Raw genomic sequence first — 24,792 nt, 5'->3', positions numbered from 1 at the left:
CTGTGATTAAACTCATCTCTGCACTGAACTGAGGCTGTTCCCTGCAACCACCAGGCTCCCGAATTGGCCACAGTGATCACTGGCTTTGTGGCTGTGGTCTCACTTTCATGAACTTCAGTTCTGAATGTTAGTTGCTGGCTTTTATTGTCGTACAATTTGCTTTTTTCCCTGCACATTATATGTTTGACGGTTTTCTTTTTTTTAAAATGGGTTTTATTGAGTGTTTTTATTTTGTGGCTGCCTCTATAGAAGATCAATCTCAAGATTGTATACGGTATACATACTTTGATAACAATGGGTTGCTGGGTGGCACGGTTTGAAGTCCGGAAGGGCTTTATCCCAATAAATAAATAAGTAAAATTTCACAACATGGGTCAGTTATATAATTCTGATTCTGGACAGCATGCAGGAACTAAATAACAAAAATGGAGCAAGCAGTAAATAGATTCGTAACAACCAGTTGAAATTCTATCCCCTCTATTTGAGAAGGTAATGATTAGGAGGCAGAGAGGAACTTGAGAATCTCCAAAGCCAGGAGTGAAATGACAATAAGTGGTCTCCAGAGTCCAATCAGGATCATTCCTTTTCACAGGACAAATGCAAGTCCCAATTACACTTCTAAATATGACGGACAAAGATTTACAGCATCATCTCCGTTCAGGCCAGGACTCATAATTAATCCACTTGGAAGAAAAGGAATACATAGGGGGAGAAGCTGCCAATTAAAAATTCATATCAACTTGATACACGCTCTTTCTCTCACTTACAATTTCCAGCATTTTGTTTTAAATTGTATATTCAAAGCAAATTTATTATCGAAGTACATATACAACCCTGAGAATTGTTGTCTTGTGGACGTGCTCCACAAACCTATAGCATAATAACTATGCCAGAATCAATGAAATACCACATCAACTTGGGCATTCAACCAGCGTGCAAAAGATAAGACTTTGCAAATACAAAAAGAAAAAAATAATAATAAATAATCAATAAATATTGAGAACATGAAATGAAAAATTCTTGAAAGTGAGTCCATTGGTTGTGGGAACATTTCAATGATGGAGCTAGTGAAGTTGGGTGAAGTTATCCCCTTTGGTTCAAGAGCCTGATGGTTGAGGGGTAGTAACTGTTCCTGAACCCGGTGGTATGGGTCCTGAGGCTCCTGTACCTTCCTTCTGATGGTGGCTGCGAGAAGAGAGCATGTACTGGGTGGTGGAGGTCCCTGATGATGGATGCTGCTTTCCTACAACAGCGCTTCATGTAGAGTTGCTCAAGGGTGGGAAGGACTTTACCTGTGATGGACTGGGCATACCCTGTACTTTTTGAAGGATTTTCCATTCAAGGGCATTGGTGTTTCCATACCAGGCCATAATGCAGCCAGTCAACACACTCCCCACTGCACATCTATAGAAGTTTGTCAAAGCTTCAGAAGTCATGCTGAGTCTTTACAAACTCCTAAGTAGAGGTGCTGCTCTGCTTCCTTCATAACTGCACTTACATGTTGGGCCAGGACAAGTGTGTATTACAAACACCTTAAATATTTTGCTTCCATTTACCATACAAAATAAAGTTAGCACCTTGTGCAGCTAGATTCACAAGATAAATTGAATAACAATTTGCATCTACACAAACACAAGGAAATCTGCAGATGCTGGAAATTCAAGCAACACACACTACACAGTGTCTTTAGCGTAATTTGAGATTCCAATTCATCAATAGAATAGAAACAAATAAGTATGGAGTCAATTCTGTCTCCTTTCCCGTAGCATTGGAGAGGGATAGGAGCAGACAAGTTAGGGAAATGTTTAATTGGAGTAAGAGGAAATGTGAAGCTATCAGGCAAGAACTTGGAAGCATAAATTGGGAACAGATGTTCTCAGAAAAATGTAGGGCAGAAATGTGGCAAATGTTCAGGGGATATTTGTGTGGAGTTCTGCCTAGGTACGTTCCAATGAGACAGGGAAAGGGTGATAGGGTACAGGAACCGTGGTGTACAAAGGCTGTTGAAAATCTAGTCAAGAAGAAAAGAAAAGCTTACGAAAGGTTCAAAAAACTAGGCAATGATAGAGATCTAGAAAAATTATAAGGCGAGCAGGAAGGAGTTTAAGAATGAAATTTAGAAGAGCCAGAAGGGGCCATGAGAAGGCCTTGGTGAGCAGGATTAAGGAAAACCCCCAAAGCATTTTACAAGTATGTGAACAGCAAGAGGATAAGACGTGAGAGAATAGGACCTATCAAGTGTGACAGTGGAAAAGTGTGTATGGAACTGGAGGAGGAAGCAGAGGTATTTAATGAATACTTCATTTCAGTTTTCACTACAGAAAAGGACCTTAGCGATTGAAGGGATGACTTACAGCAGACTGAAAAGCTTGAGCATATAGACATTAAGAAAGAGGATGTGCTGGAGCTTTTGGAAAGCATCAAGTTGGATAAGTCACCGGGACCGGATGAGATGTACCCCAGGCTACTGTGGGAGGCAAGGAAGGAGATTGCTGTGCCTCTGGCGATGATCTCTGCATCATCAATGGGGATGGGAGAGGTTCCAAAGGATTGGAGGGTTGTGGATGTTGTTCCCTTATTCAAGAAAGGGAGTAGGGATAACCCAGGAAATTATAGACCAGTGAGTCTTACTTCAGTGGTTGGTAAGCTGATGGAGAAGATCCTGACAGGCAGGATTTATGAACATTTGGAAAGGCATAATAAGATTAGGAATAGTCAGCATGGCTTTGTCAAAGGCAGGTCGTGCCTTACGAACCTGATTGAATTTTTTGAGGATGAGACGAAACACATTGATGAAGGTAGAGCAGTACATGCAGTGTATATGGATTTCAGCAAGGCATTTGATAAGATACCCCATGCAAGGCTTATTGAGAAAGTAAGGAGGCATGGGATCCAAGAGAATATTGCTTTGTGGATCCAGAACTGGCTTGCCCACAGAATGCAAAGAGAGGTCGTAGACGGGGTCATATTCTGCATGGAGGTAGGTAAAGTGCCTCAGGGATTTGTCCTGGGACCCCTACTCTTCGTGATGTTTATAAATGACCTGGATGAGGAAGTGGAGGGATGGGTTAGTGGATTTGCTGATGACACAAATGTTAGGGGCATTGTGGATAGTGTGGAGGGCTGTCAGAGGTTACAATGGGACATTGATAGGATGCAAAACTGGGCTGAGAAGTGGCAGATGGAGTTCAACCCAGATAGGTGTGAGGTGGTTCATTTTGGTAGGTCAAATATGATGGCAGAAGATAGTATTAATGGTAAGACTCTTGGCAGTGTGGAGGATCAGAGGGATCTTGGGGTCCGAGTCCATAGGACACTCAAAGCTGCTGCACACGTTGACTCTGTGGTTAAGAAGGCATATGGTATATTGGCCTTTATCAACCATGGGATTGAGTTTCAGAGACGAGAGGTAATGTTCCAGATATATAGGACCCTACTCGGACCCCACTTGGAGTACTGTGCTCAGTTCTGGTCACCTCACTATAGGAAGAATGTGGAAACCATAGAAAGGGTGCAGAGTAGGTTTACAAGGATGTTGCCTGGATTGGGGAGCATTATGAGAATAGGTTGAGTGAACTCAGCCTTTTCTCCTTGGAGCAGCAGAGGATAAGAGGTGACCTGATAGAGGTGTATAAGATGATGAGAGGCATTGATCGTGTGGAAAGTCGGAGGCTTTTCCCCAGGGCTGAAATAGCTAACACAAAAGGGCACAGTTTTAAGGTGCTTGGAAGTAGGTACAGAGGAGATGTCAGGGGTAAGTTTTTTTTTACGCAGGGAGTGGTGAGTGCGTGGTATGGGCTGCCGGCGGCGGCCGTGGTGGAGGAAGATACGATAGGGTCTTTTAAGATACTCTTGGATAGGTACATAGAGCTTAGAAAAATAGAGACCTATGGTAACTCTAGGTAGTTTCTAAAGTACATACACGTTCGGCACAGCATTATGGGCCGAAGGGCCTGTATTGTGCTGTAGGTTTTCTCTGTCCTATGTTCTAAAAGTTCAGATATGATGACCAGTGATGTAACATTTGGTCAAAGAAGCAAGTTAAAAAGAGTACAATGGAGGAGAAGGTATAGGTGGTCTGGATTCATAAAGCAGATTCTGGTTAATTGGGACACATCTGGACCAGTACATTTAGGCCCAATTAAGCGGCTGCTCCAGTTAGCCGAAGTTTCATGGAAATAGTTTAAAAAGTATAAAAAAGGCAAGTTGCCATTTAACAAATTATGTATTTCAATGAAATAAAGAATAAATTAGCACACTACCAATACTACTGCAGTACTATAAAACTGAGCTGTTCTGAATAGTTATCGATGGAAAAATTCATTCAGTGTACACTGCCGTGTTCTTTTGATGGACTGTAAATGATCAAAATCAGCACAGACATCTAGAACAGATAACGAACTGCGTTCATACAATCCTTTCAAATATCACATTCTCCAAACCTTCATTTTCACTGCAACATTCAAGATGATTGTTGATACCGTTAAATTCTTTGTAGCTCTCAACTTGAAATAGTGAAATTGTTTCGTTTTCATTCCTGGCCGTTTCTGGCATCTCAAAACATGAATGCTTGAAACCACAGTGAGCAAAACAGTTCTGAATTGCCTTACTAGATATTTCTTGCCAACTATCAGTGACAAAAATCAGTTTTTTGAACATAAGCACACGTAACTGAAGCTATTTACAAACTGTTCGCTCCAGGTACAGTATAGTGTCTAACAGTCACACAAATGTGCATGACTGATGCTAGTTAAAACCTGTTCAGCACCAGTCTCCCGCCCCAATAAGCAGCACAGTGTTCCAAATAAATAAAGACAATCCCAGTTATTTTTAGTTTTTGTTCTTTAAGAGTTGCTCCAAATAAGCGGCTGCCCTGCATAACCAATGGCCCAATTAACCGGAACCAACTGCTTTGTGCTTACAGGTAATTTCTCTACTTTAATAGCTCTCTGATAAGGGTCAAGGATCAACTTTAGTCACCATTACATTTACATATGTTAGGAATTTGCTGTGATGTGCTGGCGTGACATGCAACAAAAAGCAGCATTCAATAATGATAAAGAATTATGAGAAAAATAATTTAGAGATTAAAGTACAGATATGGAATAGAGTACACATAAACACGTAAACACCAGCATGCATTTACAATGTAAAGCACTATAAAATGTAGCTGAAAGTATAGTTCAGTGACAGGGGGCAGTAGAGTGGGGGAGGGGGGGTGGAGGGGCTAAACAGAATAGTTGATCAGGTTACTGCCTTGGAGAAGACACTTTTAAGGCAGCGAGAAGTACGTTTTAATAGCCCTACAGCGCTTTCCAGAAGGGATCTTGGGAAAAACGCAAGACACACACTCGTATTTGTGAAAAAAAGCAATTTGCAGGGTGGGTAACACACACAAAGTGCTGAAGAATCTCAGCTGGTCTGGTAGCATCTATGGAGGGGAAATAAACAGTTAATGTTTCTGGCCAAGACCCTTCATCAGACCCAAGATGATGACTGTTTATTCTCCTCCATAGATGCTGCCGGACAAGCTGAATTCTTCCGGCATTTTGTATGTGTTACTCTGGATTTCCAGCATCTGCAGAATCTCCTGTTTTTTATTTAATGGGTAGGCAGTATCTCCTACGATTTTTCCTGCCCGCTTCTTTGTCCTGGACAAAGCATGGTTACAATCTTGGTGGAATGAGGCACTGATTCAAGACTTCATTTTCCCCATTCCAAATCTTAGCTGAGATATCATAAGGGCAGACAAAAGAGAAGAGTCAATTTGAAACTTTTTCAAGAAGCTTTGTATGGCCAGATCTGGAGCAGTGTGGGAGAAGACCTCTGAGTAAATTGCTTGTGCTTGTTTATTCCCCTCCAAAAAGGGACTACAGAATGATATGAATTTGAGAAGCAGGCGGTAGAAATGCAGAATACGGGAAGTAGGGGTGGGGGTTACAGCAGTGGTTAAAAGGTACAGAAACCAACAGAGAACCAAAGTATAACAAGCAGTGACCAACCAAGTACCAAGGGCAAAAATAACTTAAAACATTGTCATTAATTAATTGGAACTTTTTCACAGCATTTATTATTGTAAAAAGTATTAGTACTGCAACAATAGGCAGTTATTAAAAAAATCTTAAAGGTTAACTTTTTTTGCCACTTGCACAGGGAAATATGTTACTTGTGTCACAGTCTTGTTTTGTAACTTCAAAGCATTAAACTTACTCAAAGGAAGACATGGGAGTCCAAAATGCGAGTCTAACTACGGGTTTAATTAACGTGAGGCGCACACGCATCACGTGGTACTGTGATGACGTATGCAACTAACGAATTTTTACATAAACTGTAATTAATTATTTAAATGAACAAGAATGCTTAATACACAAGATTGCTCAAATACTACTGAAACATCAAATACACAAGTCTGATTATATAGTACTATGCAAAAGCCTTAAGCACGTTAAAAAATTAACTGATTTCAAAAATAATAAAATGAAGTTTCTAAATTTCAAAAAAATTACTACAAGAGCAGTAAACAGTAAAAAACTAAATCAAATCAAAATCTGGCGCGACCAGCCTTTGCCTTTAAAACTGCATCAATTCTCTCCGGTACACTGCCAGGCAGTTTTATAAGACTTTGGCTGCCTCGCTTGCTTCTGTCTCTCCAGGTAATCACATCGAGGATGTTGAGATCAGGGCTCCGTGGAGGCCATACCATCTGAAACCACATAAAAAACCGAGGGTGCCTAACACTTCTGTTCAGCACTGAATGCTGGGTAGTATCCAGGACATCTTCAAGGAGCGATGCCTGAGAAAGGTGGCGTCCATCATTAAGGACCCCCATCACCCAGAACATGCCCTCTCCTCACTGCTACCATTGGGAAGGAGGTACAGGAGCCGAAGGCTCACACTCAGTGATTCAGGAACAGCTTCTTCCCCTCTGCCATCTGATTTAAAAATGGACAATGAACCCACGAACTCTACTTCACTTTTTTATTATTTCTGTTTTTGCACCATTTTCATTTAACTATTTAATATACATATCTACTTGCAGTAACTCATTTTTTTTTAGTTTTTTTCTACATTTATCATGCATTGTATTGTACTGCTGCTGCTGCTAAGTGAACAAATTTCATGACATATGTTGGTGATATTAAACCTGATTCTGATTTTAATATTAATAGGCGGGAGGAGAAGATGGCAGCGCACCGCGCGTGCGCAGCTCTCCGGTGAAAAATGATGTTGTATCTGTTAAATAGGGGCCGTGGACAATTTCTGATTTGATGGAGATAGACGTGAAAGCACAGAGGAACATCTGGAGAAATTTCTGAAACACCCATTCGCTGCTGTCGTTACTGTGTGGTCGGGAATCTTTCGGAGGGTAGGCCTCAAAATCGCCGGCCTCGCCTGCTTTTGGTGACTGAGAAAGAGGTCGAATTGTTCGGACAGAGATGGCGCTCAGTACTCGGTGTCGGAGAGCGGATCAGAGCTCGAAGTTTTCAGATGACTCAGAGTCGGACTGTGGTCGGCATGGCAGGGAGAGTTTTTCTTCCTTCTCCCGTCTGCGTGAGATGTGGGACATTTGAGAAACTTTGAACTTTACTGTGCTCACGGACTTCTTCATCAAGTTATGGTATTGTTGCACTGTTTTAACTATATGTATAATTATGTGGTTTTGTCAGTTTTTTTAGTCTTGGTTTGTCCTGTGTTTTTGTGATATCACACCAGAGGAAATAATGTATCATTTCTTAATGCATGCATTACTGAATGACAATAAAAGGGAACTACGTGTCTTCATAATCTAATCTAATTTAATCTTCAATTGCTTTGCACAAGAAGAAAATCAAGAGATGATTTAGAATGATACGTATTTGTCACACAGTCTGAGGGTGAGCTGGGGACGGCCCACAAGTGTCACCGTGCTTCTGGAGCCAGCAGTAGAAAACTATTCAGATGGAGTGGATAAATTTAAAAAGCTGACACTCTTACGGGGTTTGCAATATTACCACATCAGACTTACAATGTCGAAGAACTGCGTCACATTCCCCTGGACGTCCAGTAAATAGACTTTGCCGTGATGTGTCCCCAGAGCCAAAAACTGCAAAAGGAAAACAGCAGGGTGAAATTTAAGATAGAGGCATCTGTCATCCACCTTGATTAACTTCGTTTCTTTCATTGAAAAAGCTTACAGCAACTATTGCTGTTTCAAAACAATTCCTATGGAAATGAAACATTTACACCCATCGCGTTATACTTGTGGAATGATGTGTAAATCATGCTAAATATTTACCAAGGGAAAAATTCAGGTGCCAACAGACAGCTCCTGTCAGCTATGGAGAAAACTAATACCTTTGAAAAAAAACAGACATCACAAATGTCTCCGAGTTTGTCACAGAGGACAGAAATAGGCCTGTCAGCCCTTCTAGTCCATGCCTATTATTCTGTCCAGTTGCATCAACCTGTACCCAGGACATAGCCCTCCATACACCACCCATCCATATACTTATCCAAATTTATCTTAAGTTCAAGATTTAAGGTTGGTTAATATCATTTCCAATACACGAATGGTGAGGATATAATGCTGAGGCTTTATGAGGCCCTGGGGAGGCCTCATCTGGAGTACTGTGAGCAACTCTGGGACCCTTATCTAAGAAAGGATATGCTGACATTGGAGAGGGTTCGAAGAAGGTTCACGAAAATGATTCCGGGATTAAGACTTGCCATATGAGGAGCGATTGATGGCTCTGGGCCTCTACTCACTGGAATTCAGAAGAATGAGGTGAGATCTCATTGAAGCCTATCAAACAGTGAAATGCCTTGATACAGCGGATGTGGAGAGGATGTTTCCTATGGTAGGTGAGTCTAAGACCAAAGGACGCAGCCTCAGAATAGACAGGCATCCTTTTAGAACGGAGATGAGGAGGAATTTCTTTAGCCAGAGAGTGGTGAATCTGTGGAATTCATTGCTATAGCCAGCTGTGGAGGCCAAGTCTTCACGGATATTTAAAGCGGAGGTTGATAGATTCTTGATTAGTCAGGGCACGAAGGGATATGGGAGAAGGTAGCAGATTGGGGCTGAGAGGGAAATGGATCAGCCATGATGAAATGGCGGAGCAGACTCGATGGGCCAAATGGCCTAATTCTGTTTCTATATCTTATGGTCTTAAATGTAAAGGAGAACAAAATAATCATTACTCTGGATGCGAAGCAGCACAAAAAAACATAATAAACAAAATACATTAGATGACTTATATACATGGATTGTACATTGAAATCAAACCCACATCCACCACTTCTGCGTCATATTCCTCACTCTCACCACCCTCTGAGTGAAGAGGTACCCTATCATGTTCCCCTCAAGCAATTCACCTTTCACCTTTAACTTATAACCTCTAGCTCTAGGCTCACCCAACCTCAATGGAAAAAGCCACTGTGGGAGACACATAATACTCAATACAATTTAAATTCAAATACTACCTTTGTTTGGATTGAGCTAAATTTTCTTTTCTAGATGTACCCCTTCTGAACTTCATCAGCAGAAATAGAGAGCTGATGATGAGACACCTTGATATAAGCCTTTCATTTCATGGAGGTTGGGCACCACACAAAGATAAGAGTTGTAAAGCCACAACACAAAATGAACAATGAAATGAATAAACAGTCAACATTTCGGGCTGAGCCCCTTCTTCAGGACGAAAGGAAGGGGGAGGACTGTAAAGAGAGCTTTTGGCGCATTAGTCTTCATAGATCAGCGTATTGAGCACAGGGGTTGGGATGTTATGTTGCAGTTGTATAGGACATTGGTGAGGCCTAATCTGGAATATTGTGTGCAGGTTTGGTCACCTACCTACAGAAAAGATATCAGATCGAAAGACTGCAGAGAAAATTTACAAGGATGTTGCCAGGACTAAAGACCTGAGTTATACTGAAAGGTTGAATAGGGTAGGACTTCATTCTGTAGAATTCTTTATACTGAAAGGTTTGATAGAGGCATACAAAATTATGAGGGCTATAGTCAGGGTAAATGCAAGCAGGCATTTTCCACTGAGGGTGGGTGAGACTAGAACTAGAGGTTATGGCTTGAGGATGAAAGGTGAGAAATGAGATGTTTGACTTCAACATTCAATTGGAGAGCTGTGGTCCAGGTGCAGGCCAATGGGATGAGGCAGATTAATATTTCAGAAAGGGCTGAAGGGCCTGTTTCTAGGCTGTAGTATTCTATGACTACCTCAACGCAAACAGTTTTTACACAGAAGGTAGGTGGTTGATGGAGCACACTGCCAGCCGTGGTAGTAGGGGAAGATGCACTTGGGACAACGGTTATATCAATATTAAAGATAGTTTAAAAGGTTAATATAACATAGTGGATGACAAAGCTTTGTAGGCCAAAAAACCTGTACTGTACCCTACTCTACGTTCTGATATCAATGTTCCTAATCGTCAGCTATTTCTGCTGATGAGCTGCAGGAGAGATTCCAGAATAAGCACTTAACTTATCTCAATCTAATTTTGATTTTGTATTTCTGTCACAATCTCCACCCTACATCACAAGCTCAGAAGCATGAAATGGAAGAACATTACATATCTAATTTCACAGAAAAAAAAATGTATATCTATCTATCTGTTTGGTCTACACCTAGAGGATGAAAGGTAGAGAATGAAAGGTGAAAAGCATAGGGGGAACATGAGGAGAAACTCCTTCACGCAGAGGGTTGTGACAGAGTGGACTGAGCTGCCAGAACAAGTAGTACTGGATGCGAGCTCAACTTTTAAGCTAAGCTTGTTTAGGTACATGGATGGCAGGGGTATGGACGGCTATGGTTCCTGTGCAGGTTGATGGGAGTCGCCAGTTTAAATGGTTTCAGAATGGACGAGATGGGCCGAACGGCCTGTTTCCGTGCTGCACTTTTCTATGACTCTTATAATACAATAATATAATTTCACAGAAAATTATATTCTAAAATAATTGCAAATTTTTTAATGTCTTTAAATCATATCATTGTACAACCCTTCAGAACTAAAGGAACACCTCAATAGCAATAAACTTAACTGCAATTTTTTAAATCTCATACTCCTCCCATATTATAAACACACGAGATTCTGCAGATGCTGGAAATCCAAAAGTAACAGAGTCAAGAGGAACTCAGCAGGTCAGGCAGCGTCTATGGAAATGAATAAAACCAGTCCATGTTTCCGGCCAAGACCCAGTCGTGAATAAGGGCCTCAGCCCGAAACGTCGACTGCCTACTCATTTCCATAGACGTTGCCTGACCTGCTGAGTTCCCCCAGCATTTTGTCCGTGTTACTCCCATTTTAGCAGCCTTGCCGCTCCTCAGCATGTAAACTGTTTATCCATGTATGTTTTGCTTTATCATAATTAGCAGTTTGTTTCCTAATTTCCAGTCATCGCGACTTTTTCCTCATAAGAAAGGGGAACAATTTCTCCAGGATTCAGTGTCAATGTTGCTGAGAGTGAGGCTATGGGCCAGCATGATGGTGCACGCACTGACTACCTGTCAGAATGAGTCACAGGGAAGCCTCATCTGCTGACAACAAATTGTTTCTTTGCAGCTTGTGCACACTCGCTGATGAACTGTGGCAGCAAATTAAAAGTGTAGCATTAAAAACAGGAGGAAGCTACAGACGCATAGCGAGGATGTGAGGATGTCTGAAGCTTTATTTAGCAGAGTTACAGCTGTGTGAAATATAATGGCCTGAAACGGCTGAAAATGCCCAGTTCAGGCAATGTGTTACGAAGAGAAAGAAAGGGAGAAAAAAAAACATAATTTTAACAAGCGTATAAAATAAAATTTTAAACATTGAGTTTAAAAAAATGGAGGAGTAAACAGGAAATCAATAAATAAGAGTTCAATGCATTAACCAAATTCTGGGGCAAGTCATTCTGAGCATCCGAGCATGCTTGATTGGAGGATCTAATGAAATGCTCATATTTACAGGCACTACCAAGCATGTCAGTCAACCAGCACCATCGGAAAAATAACCTTCCATTAACTTGAGGTTTAAAAAGGATTTATCAAGATGGAATTGCTAAACTGAAAATTAAATTCAGGCACTTATAACATGAACCTGCATTAAAGAGGAAGGAAGGAGAACGAGGGGCATTGCAAATTCAGCCCAGCAATGTCTTTCGCCCCTGCAAGGTTGCTATTTTTTTCAGGAAGGAGAAAGTCCCCCGAGTAAAGAAAATCAATACTGGTTAATAAAACATCAGGTGTGCAGACATAACTAGGTATGACTATTCCAGCTCACAAGCCCGCTTGACTGCTCCAGGTGCCATGACGATTAGTCATCAAGCACAGACTGATGCTTGTGAAAATATGATGCTTTAGAAAGGAAAGTGGCCGCTTGGAAAAGGGGAGCAAAATCCGAATAGATACCGAACACTGAATTTGAAAAAAATAAAACCGAGATGCATTATGAATGCATAATCACCATAGCTTTACGAGATGAAGCAGCTCTCTGTATGATTTTAAATTATTCACCGTTAGAAACAGTAACTGCACTGTAATCGGCAGAACCTCAAAGACTTTGTTCGAGAAATTATAGTTTTTTTTTGAGATTAGGGATTTTTCGTGTAAGAGCGAAACAAAGAGACTACCTTATCATGAACGACCATACAACTGGCTACGTCTTTCTGCAGGATTTCTGTCACTCCGTTACCCAATCTTTCATACTTCAGCTTGGGTTCTTCTTCACTTTCTTCTTCCTGTGTTTAAATAAAAATTTTTTTAAAAATCAACAACTAAATAAGCTGATAATTTCTCAGGGTTTACTCTATTAAAACCTCAAAGACAATTACTTTAGAACTCCTGTTATCCCAGGACAACCATGAATTATTGATTGGCTGTCAAGATTCTACCTACGGGAAATTAAAGTGGCAGGTCAACTACTTCCAATTTCTTCAGTCACCAAATAAACTTATGCACCCTGTTAGGTTACACGCACAGATATTTTATTCACATGGCCACAAAAAGTGATTAATGCTACTTGCAAAGTCTTAGGAAAATCAGCTAGACCCCAAAAAAAATTACTCACCAAAAACAACTAATCACATTGTGACATTTCTCCTTTGTATAATATTTTTCTGGATCGGAGTGATGGATGAGTGTGCTAGGGAGGAGAATATTCTATTTTTCAAACAAGTGACAATGCCAAGCTCTAAGATTAGAAACAACAAAGGCCAAGGGAGCTGTCTATTCCCACCACCCCCTCAGGTCATCATCTATGGGGTTGGCTTGAAGACTGAACCACTACCCCAATGAACACTATTGCTAAGGCATTCAATTGCCAAAACAATGCCAAAGGAAAAATACAAAGGATTCCGGTTAATGCAGACCAGTAGATTTTGGCCTAATTAAGCATTCCCCCCCCATCCCCAATTAGCCAAAGTTTCATGGAAATGCCTGTAGTTAAAAGGCATAAAAAGACAAACTACCGTTTAACCGACTAACAAATTACATACTTAAATGAAATACAGAACAAGTTAAAACACTACAATGCTACTACAGTGCTATAAAACAGTGTATTAGTTCCTAAGAGTTATAGATGGAAGAATTCATGGCTGCCATGTTCTGACTGTAATGGCTGCCATGATTGACCGTAAAGAAACACAATCAGCGCAGCCACCTAGTGCAGATAATGGGCTGCCTTCTTTGCTTTCCTGCATGAAGTTGAAATAATCAGCGCCAGTACGCCTAAATGGATAACACAACACAAGCGCATAAATGGTGCTATTTAAAAACGGCTCCCTCTGAAATGTCTAACAGCCGTTTTTGCAGCTACAGCCCGAATGCTTGAAACCACAGTGAGCAAAACAGTTCTGAATTGTCTTATTGCTAATTGCTCAGGATTATCAAGTTTTGAATTTAAGATAGCAAAATATTTTCCATTTAAAGAGCAAATCAATAACTGGTCGACAGAGATTTGAACTAATGGACAGCAGAGCCAGTGAAACAGTGAGGACCACCTTTACTTTGTTTTGACCCAACAACTTACGATTCACAATACATACCCTGAAATTGTGGTGGAGCAGATTCAATAATTATTCAATTTATAATTATTAATTATTTATTAAAGGGAAATTAATTAACCCTTCTTCAGGATGCTGTTTCAGGCCAAGACCTTCATCAGGACTGAGGCTATAGAATGATGTGAAAATTGTCCTTGTTTCACATCACCCCACAGTCTAATACCTTTCTGGTCTAAAACATTTCATGCTAGAACAACTTGTCCAAGCTTTGCCTGAAGTATATTTCCCTATTGTGCTTGCTGCGTCACAATAATATAAGAAAAACACACACTACACAGGATCCGAAAGATCCATAGAGGTTTGTAAACTTAGCCAACTCCATCATGCGAATAAACCTCTCCACTGAGGATGTCTTCAAAAGCCAATGCCTCAAAAACAGAGCATCCATCATTAAGGACCCCCACCACCCAGGATATGTCCGCTTCTCATTACCGCTATCCAGGAGGTGGTACAGGAGACTGAAGACGCACACTCATCTTCCCCTGCGCTATCAGATTTCTGAATGGACCATAAACCCACAAGCACTAACTCAGCTACACAGTAGCATAGAGCAGTGGTCTCCAACCACCGAGCCGCGGACCGGTATCAGGCTGCAAAGCATGTGCTACCGGGCCCCGAGGAAATGATACGAGTCAGCTGCACCTTTCCTCATTCCCTGTCATGCACTGTTGAACTTGAACATAGGGTTGCCAACTGTCCCGTATTTGCAGGGACATCCCGTATATTGGGCTAAATTGGTTTGTCCCATATGGGACCGCCCTTGTCCCGTATTTCCCCCGCTAAGGTAGAGCGTTCCTATGAAACCTTTCGTGCCGAAATGGCGTAAAGCGAAGAAGCAATTACCATTAATTTATATGGGAAAAATTGTTGAGCGTTCCCAGACCCAAAAAATAACCTACCAAATCATACCAAATAACACATAAAACCTAAAATAACACTTACATATAGTAAAAGCAGGAATGATATGATAAATACGCAGCCTATATAAAGTAGAAATAATGTATGTATAGTATAGTTGGGAAGATTAAGCCGAAACCAATTTGTGGAAAAAAATCGACACGTACGCGCATGCGCACACAGGAGCCCGCGCAAGGCTTCATGGTCATGGTAGTCTTTCTCGGGGTAAATGCAAGTGTCCCGTATTTGACTGCTACTTTTGTCCCTTATTTGGGAGTGAGACAGTTGGCAACCCTAACTGTAAAAGACATGTTGAGGTGAGTTTAACCCTACTTGGACATCCCCCCCCCCACCCAACCGGGTCGGCCGGTCCACAAGAATATTGTCAATATTAAACCTGTCCGCGGTGCAAAAAAGGTTGGGGACCCCTGGCAAAGAGGTTAAAGCGACACTATTAGAACTCAGGGCACCTTCCAACATATCTCTTATGTTCCTGTAATGTGCTCCCTGTGGGATGCATGGGTTTCCTCCGGGTGCTCCAGTTTCCTCCCACAGTCCAAAGAAGTGCCTGTTGGTGGGTTAATTGGTCATTGAAAATTGCCCCGTGATTAGGCAAGGGTTAAATCGGGGGTTGCTAGGTGACACGACTCATGGGGCTGATAAGGCCGTTCCACACTGTATCTCAATAAAAATTAAAATAAATAAAAACAAGGTCCAAACCTTACAGGAGGGCAATGATTAACGCTGGTCCTGTGAAGTCATGACTTTGCCACTCTAGCTCAGATGGCCAAAGGCTGCAACGGTGCATGGGAGGCCACTGTAAATCTAAAACATCATCTTCACTAAGAGGCGTCTCCCACACATGGAACGTGATCCATAAATTCCAGGCTCTTGCTGTGGGCCGTCACTGTCAGGAACACCACTGAGTAGCCGGATCAGGTTAGGTGGAGGATCTTTGTTGTCTGGCTGTTTGTTGTACAGACTGCTCCCCCACCCCCAGATGCCTCATTGAATGAGCCAACAAGGGCCTGGATGTTATCTTCGAGTGTGCACCTGGACAACCATCATGGGCACAGAGTGCCTCAGGTACTTCAGACTCTGATTTACTTATCACAGGTATATCGAAACATACGGTGCAACGCGTCGTTTGCATTAACAACCAACACAATTCAGGGATGCAAACTGCAAGTGTCATCACAATTTCCAGTGGCAACATTGCATGCCCATCGCGTTCAGCAGAACAACACAAGCAACAGCAAAAACAAGCCCCTTTGCCCACCTCCCCCTCCCACACACACAGGTCTCTATCTCGAGAAAAGAAGTCTCCTGGCTTCCGGAAATTGGCCCCAGACTCTCAGATATCCGGCCTCTAACCCCCAGTCCCTGGGCTGCACTCACAGCCATTGGGTCTCTGATCACATTTCCTTTACATCACGTGATTGATATCATATCCAGCCTCCAACCCTTGTAAGACCAAGCGTAGTAAATCTGTGGAATTCATTGCCACAGACAGCTAGGGAGGCCAAGTCAGTGGGTACATTTAAAGTAGTGTTTGATAGGTTTTTGAATTGAATTGACTTTATTACTTACGTCCTTCATACATGAGGAATCTTTACGTTACGTTGCTGTCTAAATGTGCAATGTGCAATTTATAGTAATTTATAATAAATATTAGATTATGAAGACATGTAGTCCTCTTTTATTGTCATTTAGTAATGCATGCATTAAGAAATGATACAATATTTCCTCCGGTGTGATATCACAAAACACAGGACAAACCAAGACTGAAAAAACTGACAAAACCACATAATTATACATATAGTTACAAACAGTGAAACAATACCATAACTTGATGAAGAAAATCCATGAGCACAGTACAAGTTCAAAGTTTCTCAAATGTCCCACATCTCACGCAGACGGGAGAAGAAAGAAAAACTCTCCCTGCCATGCCGACCACAATCCGATCCTGAGCCATCCGAAAACTACGAGCTCTGATCAGCTCTCCGACACCGAGTACTGAGCACCATCTCTGTCCGAACGATTCGATCTCCTTCTCGGTCGCCAAAAGCAGGCAAGGCCGGGGATTTTGAGGCCTACCCTTCGAAAGATTCCCGACCACACAGTAACGACAGCAGCGGACGGGCGTTTCAGAGATTTCTCCAGATGTTCCTCTGTGCTTTCACGTCCATTCTCCATCAAATCAGAATTATCCACGGCCCCTATTTAACAGATACGACATCATTTTTCACCGGAGAGCTGCGCACGCGCAGCGCGCTGCCATCTTCTCCTCCCGCCGAAAAACAGGATAGTCAATATAGCATAGAAATACAGTAGCATCAGCATGAATTAATCAGTCTGCTGGCCCGGTGGAAGAAGCTGTCCTGGAGCCTGTTGGTCCTGGCTTTTATGCTACGGTACTGTTTCCAGGGTGGTAGTAGCTGGAACAGATTGTGGTTGGGGTGACTCAGGTCCCCAATGATCCTTTGAGCCCTTTTTACACATCTGTCTTTGTAAATGTCCTGAATCATGGGAAGTTCTCAACCCCAGATGCAATGATGTCAATAGGGGTCATTGATTAGTCAGGGCATCAAAGGTTATGGAGAGAAGGCAGAGGAACAGTGTTAAGAGGGATAATAAATCAGGCATGATGAAATGGTGGAGCAGACTCCATGGGCTGAATAGCCAAATTCTCCTCCTATGCTTTATGGTCTTTATATTAAAAAGTCTATCAATATTCAGTGATTGCACTTCCACAGAGCTGTGAGTTACAGAATTCTAGAATAACAACCCTGTGAAATGAATTTCTCCTTACCTCTGTCTAAACTGGGCAATCCCTTATTCTGAATTTATGCCCTTAATTCTAAATACTTCAAGGGAAGACATGTTTTCAGCACCCAATCTCACACAACACCCCACTTCTGATCTGGTAGGTTTCGATAGAAATGCCTCCCTTTTTTCTAAACTCCAAAGAACACAGTTATAAACTTCTCATAATTTCTTTCAATAGAGAAACAGATATTGTGAACTTTCTCTAAACTGTCTCCAATACAAGCCCAACCTCATGTTTCCCATGATGGGGGAGTCTAATACGAGAGGGCATGACTTAAGGATTGAAGGGCGCCCATTCAGAACAGAAATGCCAAGAAACTTTTTTAGTCAGAGGGTGGTGAATCTATGGAATTTGTTGCCACAGGCAGCAGTGGAGGCCAAGTCATTGGGTGTATTTAAGGCAGAGATTGATAGGTATCTGAGTAGCCAGGGCATCAAAGGTTATGGTGAGAAGGCGGGGGAGTGGGATTAAATATGAGAATGGATCTGCTCATGATAAAATGGCGGAGCAGACTCAATGGGCCGAATGGCCTACTTCTGCTCCTTTGTCTTATGGTCTTATGGTCTAATCTTCCTTAAACTATGGGCACAAAACTATTTAGTGCTGGTTTAGCTTCATCAATGTCCTGTACTGTTGTCAGAACTTTAGAATGGTATGGTAGCAAAGTGGGTAGTGTAACACTATTACTATGCCAGTGACCTGGGTTCCATTCCTATCACTATGAGTTCACACATTCTCCCAATCAATTTGAGTTTCCTTGTGTTGGAGTTCATTAGTAAAGATGAAGTTTCTGGGAGGTTGGAGGTCATTGATAAAACAGACCAAAGTCAGCATGGTTTCCTTAAGGGGAAAACTTGTCTGACAAGTCTGATGGAATTCTTTGAGAAATGAACAGGCAGGATAGACAAAGGAGTCAGTAGATGTTGTATACTGTAGTCGCGCTGATACACTACGAGTAAAAACAACACACTGACTCGAGCAGGGTCGGGTTGAACCGTTTACTGTTTGAATTGGCGTGCGCTTAAGTACCCGCTCCCAGCAACCCCCGCTCTTTGCGGGGCTGAAGTGACATCGGCTTCCGGGCTGAGGTCTGCCCCGCACTCAGAGCCCTCTCGGTTGCCACTGGCTGCGGGCTCGCCGGCGACTACTGGAGCTGGTTCGCTTGCTGCCTGGGCGAGCCGCCACAATACCTGGATTTTCAGAAGGCTTTTGATGAAGCGCCACACAAAGCTACAAACAAGATAAGAGCCTTTACTTTTTACAGGAAAGATGCCAGCATGGGTAGAATATTGGCTAACTGGCAGAAAGCAAAGAGTGGGAATAAGAGAAGCCTTTTCTGGTTGGTGGCCAGCGACGAGTGATGTTTACAGTGGTCAGTGTTGGAACTGTTCCTTTTCACATTATAAGTCAATGATTTCAATGCCAAATTTGATAGCTTTGTGCCCAGGTTTACAGATAATACGATAGGTAGAGGGGCAGGTAGTTTTGAGAAAGTGGAGAGTCTGCAGAAGGACTCACACAAATTAGGAATAAGGGCAAAGAAATGGCAAACAACAGAATACAGTGTTGGGAAGTGTATGGTCATGCATTTTGGTAGAAGAAATGGAAAGATTCTCTATTTTCACAATGGAGAGAAAAAAAAACAAAAAAAACTGAGACTTTGTCCTTGCAGAGTTCCCTAAAGTATAACTTGCAAGTTGAGTCTGTGGTGAGGAAGGCAAATGGAATGTTAGTATTCATTTCAAGAGGACTAGAATATAAAAGCAAGTATGTAATGTTGAGATTTTATAAGGCATTGGTCAGACTGCACTTGAGCCTCTTATCCAAGAAAGGATGTGCTGGCATTGGAGAGGGTCCAGAGGAGGTTCACAAGAACGATTATGGGAAAGAAAGGCTTAATGTGTGAGGAGTGTTTGATGGCTCTGTGTTTGTACTCATTGCAGTTTTGAAGAATGAGAGGGAATCTCATTGAAACCTATGATATATTCAAAGGCCTAGAGTTGCCTCGTGGCCAAGTGGTTAGGGCGTTCGTCTAGTGATCTGAAGGTCGCTAGTTTGAGCCTTGGCTGAGGCAGCGTGTTGTGTCCTTGAGCAAGGCACTTAACCACACGTTGCTCTGCGACGACACCGGTGCCAAGCTGTACGGGTCCTAATGCCCTGCCCTTGGACAGCATCGGTGTCGTGGAGAGGGGAGACTTGCAGCATGGGCAACTGCCGGTCTTCCATACAACCTTGCCCAGGCCTGCGCCCTGGAAACCTTCCAAGGCGCAAATCCATGGTCTCATGAGACTAACGGATGCCTATATAAAAAAAAGATAGAGTGGACATGGAGAGGATGTTTCCTATAGTGGGTGGACTCCAGGACCAGAGGGGGTAACCAAAAAATAGAAGGATGTCCTTTATAATAGAGGTGAAAAGGAACTTCTTTAGCTACAGAGTGGTGCATCTATGAAATTCATTGCCAGAAATGGATGTGGAGGCCAAGTCTGTATGAATATTTAAAGCAGAGGTTGATAGGTTTTTGATTAGCATGGGCATTAAAGGTCACAGAGAGAAGATAAGAGAATGAGATTGAGAGTAGACTTGATGGACTGAATGGCCTAATTCTGCTCCTATGCTTCTTGGGTTTCTGGGTGCTACAGGCCCCTCCCACATTCCAAAAATGCATAGATTAGCCGGCTAATTGATCACATGGGCGTAATTAAGTGGCACATGATGATGATGTGAGAGGGAAGGCTTAAATTGAGAGCTTCAAGCAGGTTAAAAAGTCAGCACATCATGTATTCCCTAAATCTAAATTTTCTTTCTTTTGCATTAAAGGCTAAAAATGCATTAGCTTTCCAAATTACTTGCTGACCGTGCATGCTTGTACCAGATTTCCACAGATTCCTCTGTACCACAAATTAGTTTCACTCCAATTAACAGTACAGCACATTACAGACCCTTCAGCCCACAACATTGTGCTGACTTTTTAACCTACTCCAAGATCAATCTAGCCCTCCCCTCACATATCATCATCAAATGCCACGCCATACGATGTGGCCAATCATGGTGTTCCACCTGCGATCATCTAAGAAGTTCTAATAAACTCTTCAGAACTTCCGATGTAACTCAGCTAAGTCATGCATTGCCGACTGCAACTTTTTCTTCCATCAGTTCTTCCCATCACTGCACGATGTTCGAGCTTCCCTTTCCTCAGTATTTTCCCCCAAAATTCCGGCTGCCTAATTAATAATACAATTTCTTCTTATTCCAGCTTTTCCCACATAGCCCTCCATTTTTCCATCATCCATGAGCCTATCTAGGAGCCTAATAAATGTCCCGAATACATCTGCCTCTACCACCACCCCTAGCAAGGCATTCCACGCACCCTCCAGTCTGAGTAAAAGACCTCTCACTTCCCCCGACACTTTCCTCCAATCTCATTAAAATTAAGCCCTCTTGTCTTAGCCATTTCCACCTTAGGGACAAAGATGCTGGCTATCCATTTGAACTAATCCTCTTAACATTTTATACACAGTGATGACTTTTTCTCTTACTTCTAGATGAGATAAATCCTGACGAAGGGTCTCAGCCCGAAACGTCAACTGTACCTCTTCCTAGAGATACTGTCTGGCCTGCTGCGTTCACCAGCAACTTTGATGTGTGTTACTTGAAGTTCCATCATCTGCAGATCTCCTCGTGTTTGCGTTTTCAAATCTACATTTTCCTGCATTAGACTCTATCTGCCAACTTCTTTACTGCTCAACATAACTACATCCGTTTGTATGTTCCTCCCACAGTACACGCTCCCCATTCATCCACCATCAATACAGAGAAGTAGCCCCAGCGTTGTGATACTCTATTGATTACCTATTGGAAGATTACACACTTATCCCAACCGTTGTTGGCAAGATCATTCGTTTGTTATGTGCTGTGTCGTATGACATGGGCAATCGTGCTCTTTCCATGACCATGATTGTTCTTGGCAAATTTTTCTACAGAAGTGGTTTGATATTGCCTTCTTCTGGGCAGTGTCTTTACAAGATGGGTGACTTACATAGAAACATAGAAAATAGGTGCAGGAGTAGGCCATTCGGCCCTTCGAGCCTGCACCGCCATTTATTACGATCATGGCTGATCATCCAACTCAGAACCCCGCCCCAGCCTTCCCTCCATACCCCCTGATCCCCGTAGCCACAAGGCCATATCTAACTCCCTCTTAAACATAGCCAATGAACTGGCCTCAACTGTTTCCTGTGGCAGAGAATTCCACAGATTCACCACTCTCTGTGTGAAGAAGTTTTTCCTAATCTCGGTCCTAAAAGGCTTCCCCTTTATCCTCAAACTGTGACCCCTTGTTCTGGACTTCCCCAACATCGGGAACAATCTTCCTGCATCTAGCCTGTCCAATCCCTTTAGGATTTTATACGTTTCAATCAGATCCCCCCTCAATCTTCTAAATTCCAACGAGTACAAGCCCAGTTCATCCAGTCTTTCTTCATATGAAAGTCCTGCCATCCCAGGAATCAATCTGGTGAACCTTCTTTGTACTCCCTCTATGGCAAGGATGTCTTTCCTCAGATTAGGGGACCAAAACTGCACACAATACTCCAGGTGTGGTCTCACCAAGGCCTTGTACAACTGCAGTAGTACCTCCCTGCTCCTGTACTCGAATCCTCTCGCTATAAATGCCAGCATATCATTCGCCTTTTTCACCGCCTGCTGTACCTGCATGCCCACTTTCAATGACTGGTGTATAATGACACCCAGGTCTCATTGCACCTCCCCTTTTCCTAATCGGCCACCATTCAGATAATAATCTGTTTTCCTATTTTTGCCACCAAAGTGGATAACTTCACATTTATCCACATTAAATTGCATCTGCCATGAATTTGCCCACTCACCCAACCTATCCAAGTCACCCTGCATCCTCTTAGCATCCTCCTCACTGCTAACACTGCCACCCAGCTTCGTGTCATCCGCAAACTTGGAGATGCTGCATTTAATTCCCTCATCCAAGTCATTAATATATATTGTAAACAACTGGGGTCCCAGCACTGAGCCTTGCGGTACCCCACTAGTCACCGCCTGCCATTCTGAAAAGGTCCCGTTTATTCCCACTCTTTGCTTCCTGTCTGCTAACCAATTCTCCACCCACACCAATACCTTACCCCCAATACCATTTGTTTGCACACTAATCTCCTGTGTGGGACCTTGTCAAAAGCCTTTTGAAAATCCAAATATACCACATCCACTGGTTCTCCCCTATCCACTCTACTGGTTACATCCTCAAAAAATTCTATGAGATTCGTCAGACATGATTTTCCTTTCACAAATCCATGCTGACTTTGTCCGATGATTTCACCGCTTTCCAAATGTGCTGTTATCACATCTTTGATAACTGACTCCAGTAGTTTCCCCACCACCGACGTTAGGCTAACCGGTCTATAATTCCCCGGTTTCTCTCTCCCTCCTTTTTTAAAAAGTGGGGTTACATTAGCCACCCTCCAATCCTCAGGAACTAGTCCAGAATCTAACGAGTTTTGAAAAATTATCACTAATGCATCCACTATTTCTTGGGCTACTTCCTTAAGCACTCTAGGATGCAGACCATCTGGCCCTGGGGATTTATCTGCCTTCAATCCCTTCAATTTACCTAACACCACTTCCCTACTAACAAGTATTTCGCTCAGTTCCTCCATCCCACTGGACCCTCTGTCCCCTACTATTTCTGGAAGATTATTTATGTCCTCCTTAGTGAAGACAGAACCAAAATAATTATTCAATTGGTCTGCCATGTCCTTGCTCCCCATAATCCCATAATCAATTCACCTGTTTCTGTCTGTAGGGGACCTACATTTGTCTTTACCAGTCTTTTCCTTTTTACATATCTATAAAAGCTTTTACAGTCAGTTTTTATGTTCCCTGCCAGTTTTCTCTCATAATCTTTTTTCCCCTTCCTAATTAAGCCCTTTCAACCATTATCAATACTCGTCGGAGATTGTCTGCCTGGTGCAAGTGGTTGCATTACCAGGACTTGTCATAGTCAAGTGTCTGAGGATCTAACCTGGTCCCAACATATCAATGTCATCAGAAAGGTAGCAAGACAGCAGTTATACTTTATTAGGAGTTTGAAGAGATTTTGCATGTCAACAAATACACTCAAAAACTTCTATAGTTGTACCGTGGAGAGCATTCTGACAGGTTGCATCACTGTCTGGTATGGAGGGGCTACCACACAGGACCGAAAGAAGCTACAGAAGGTTGTAAATCTAGTCAGCTCCATCTTGGGTACTAGCCTACAAAGTACCCAGGACATCTTTAGGGAGCGGTGTCTCAGAAAGGCAGCGTCCATTATTAAAGACCTCTAGCACTCAGGGCATGCCCTTTTCTCACTGTTACCATCAGGTAGGAGATACAGAAGCCTGAAGGCACACACTCAGCGATTCAGGAACAGCTTCTTCCCCTCTGCCATCCGATTCCCTAACTGGACATTGAAGCTTTGGACACTAACTCACTCTTTTTTTAATATACAGTATTTCTGTTTTTGCACATTTTTAAAAATCTATTCAATATATGTAATTGATTCACTTGATTATTTATTATTTTTTATTTTATTTTTCTCTCTCTGCTAGATTATGTATTGCATTGAACTGCTGCTGCCAAGTTAACAAATTTTACGTCACATGCCGATGATAATGAACCTGATTCTGATATGCACCAGCTGCTCATACGACCATCCACCACCTGCTCTCATGGCTTCATGTGACCCTGGGGTGAGGGGTGCACGGTTGCTACACCTTGCCCAAGGGGGCCCTGCAGGCTAGAAGAGGGAAAGAGCACCGTACACCTCCTTTGGTAGAGACATATCTCCACCCTGCCACCCAGATGGTAAGATGCTTTCCTTCTCAAGCTGTTCCTTGAGAAGGAAACAGCTAATCACTTACAGAAGCTTAATGCAATCAAACCAAATTAACATACAGTACTGTGCAAAAGTCTTGGGCACATATATAGCGAGAATGCCTAAGACATTTGCACAGTAATGTAG

General features: G+C 42.4%; 1 protein-coding gene across 3 annotated transcripts in view; it reads right to left on the bottom strand.

Annotated features, from left to right (window-relative positions):
* The window catches only part of vps41 (VPS41 subunit of HOPS complex), a 237,190-nt gene that overhangs the window by 173,062 nt on the left and 39,336 nt on the right, over positions 1–24,792 (bottom strand). For all 3 annotated transcript variants that reach the window (XM_063042399.1, XM_063042407.1, XM_063042410.1), the window contains 2 exons: positions 12,605–12,712; positions 8,006–8,083 (listed from right to left, as the gene is read on the bottom strand). In XM_063042399.1, the coding sequence (XP_062898469.1) occupies positions 8,006–8,083; positions 12,605–12,712 (186 nt within the window). The remainder of the gene's footprint in view (positions 1–8,005; positions 8,084–12,604; positions 12,713–24,792) is intronic.

This window comes from Mobula hypostoma, chromosome 1 (genome assembly GCF_963921235.1).
Source record: "Mobula hypostoma chromosome 1, sMobHyp1.1, whole genome shotgun sequence".
NCBI lineage: Eukaryota > Metazoa > Chordata > Chondrichthyes > Myliobatiformes > Myliobatidae > Mobula > Mobula hypostoma.
Note: the sequence above shows the minus strand (reverse complement) of the source record. Positions and strands in the feature narration are given on the sequence as shown.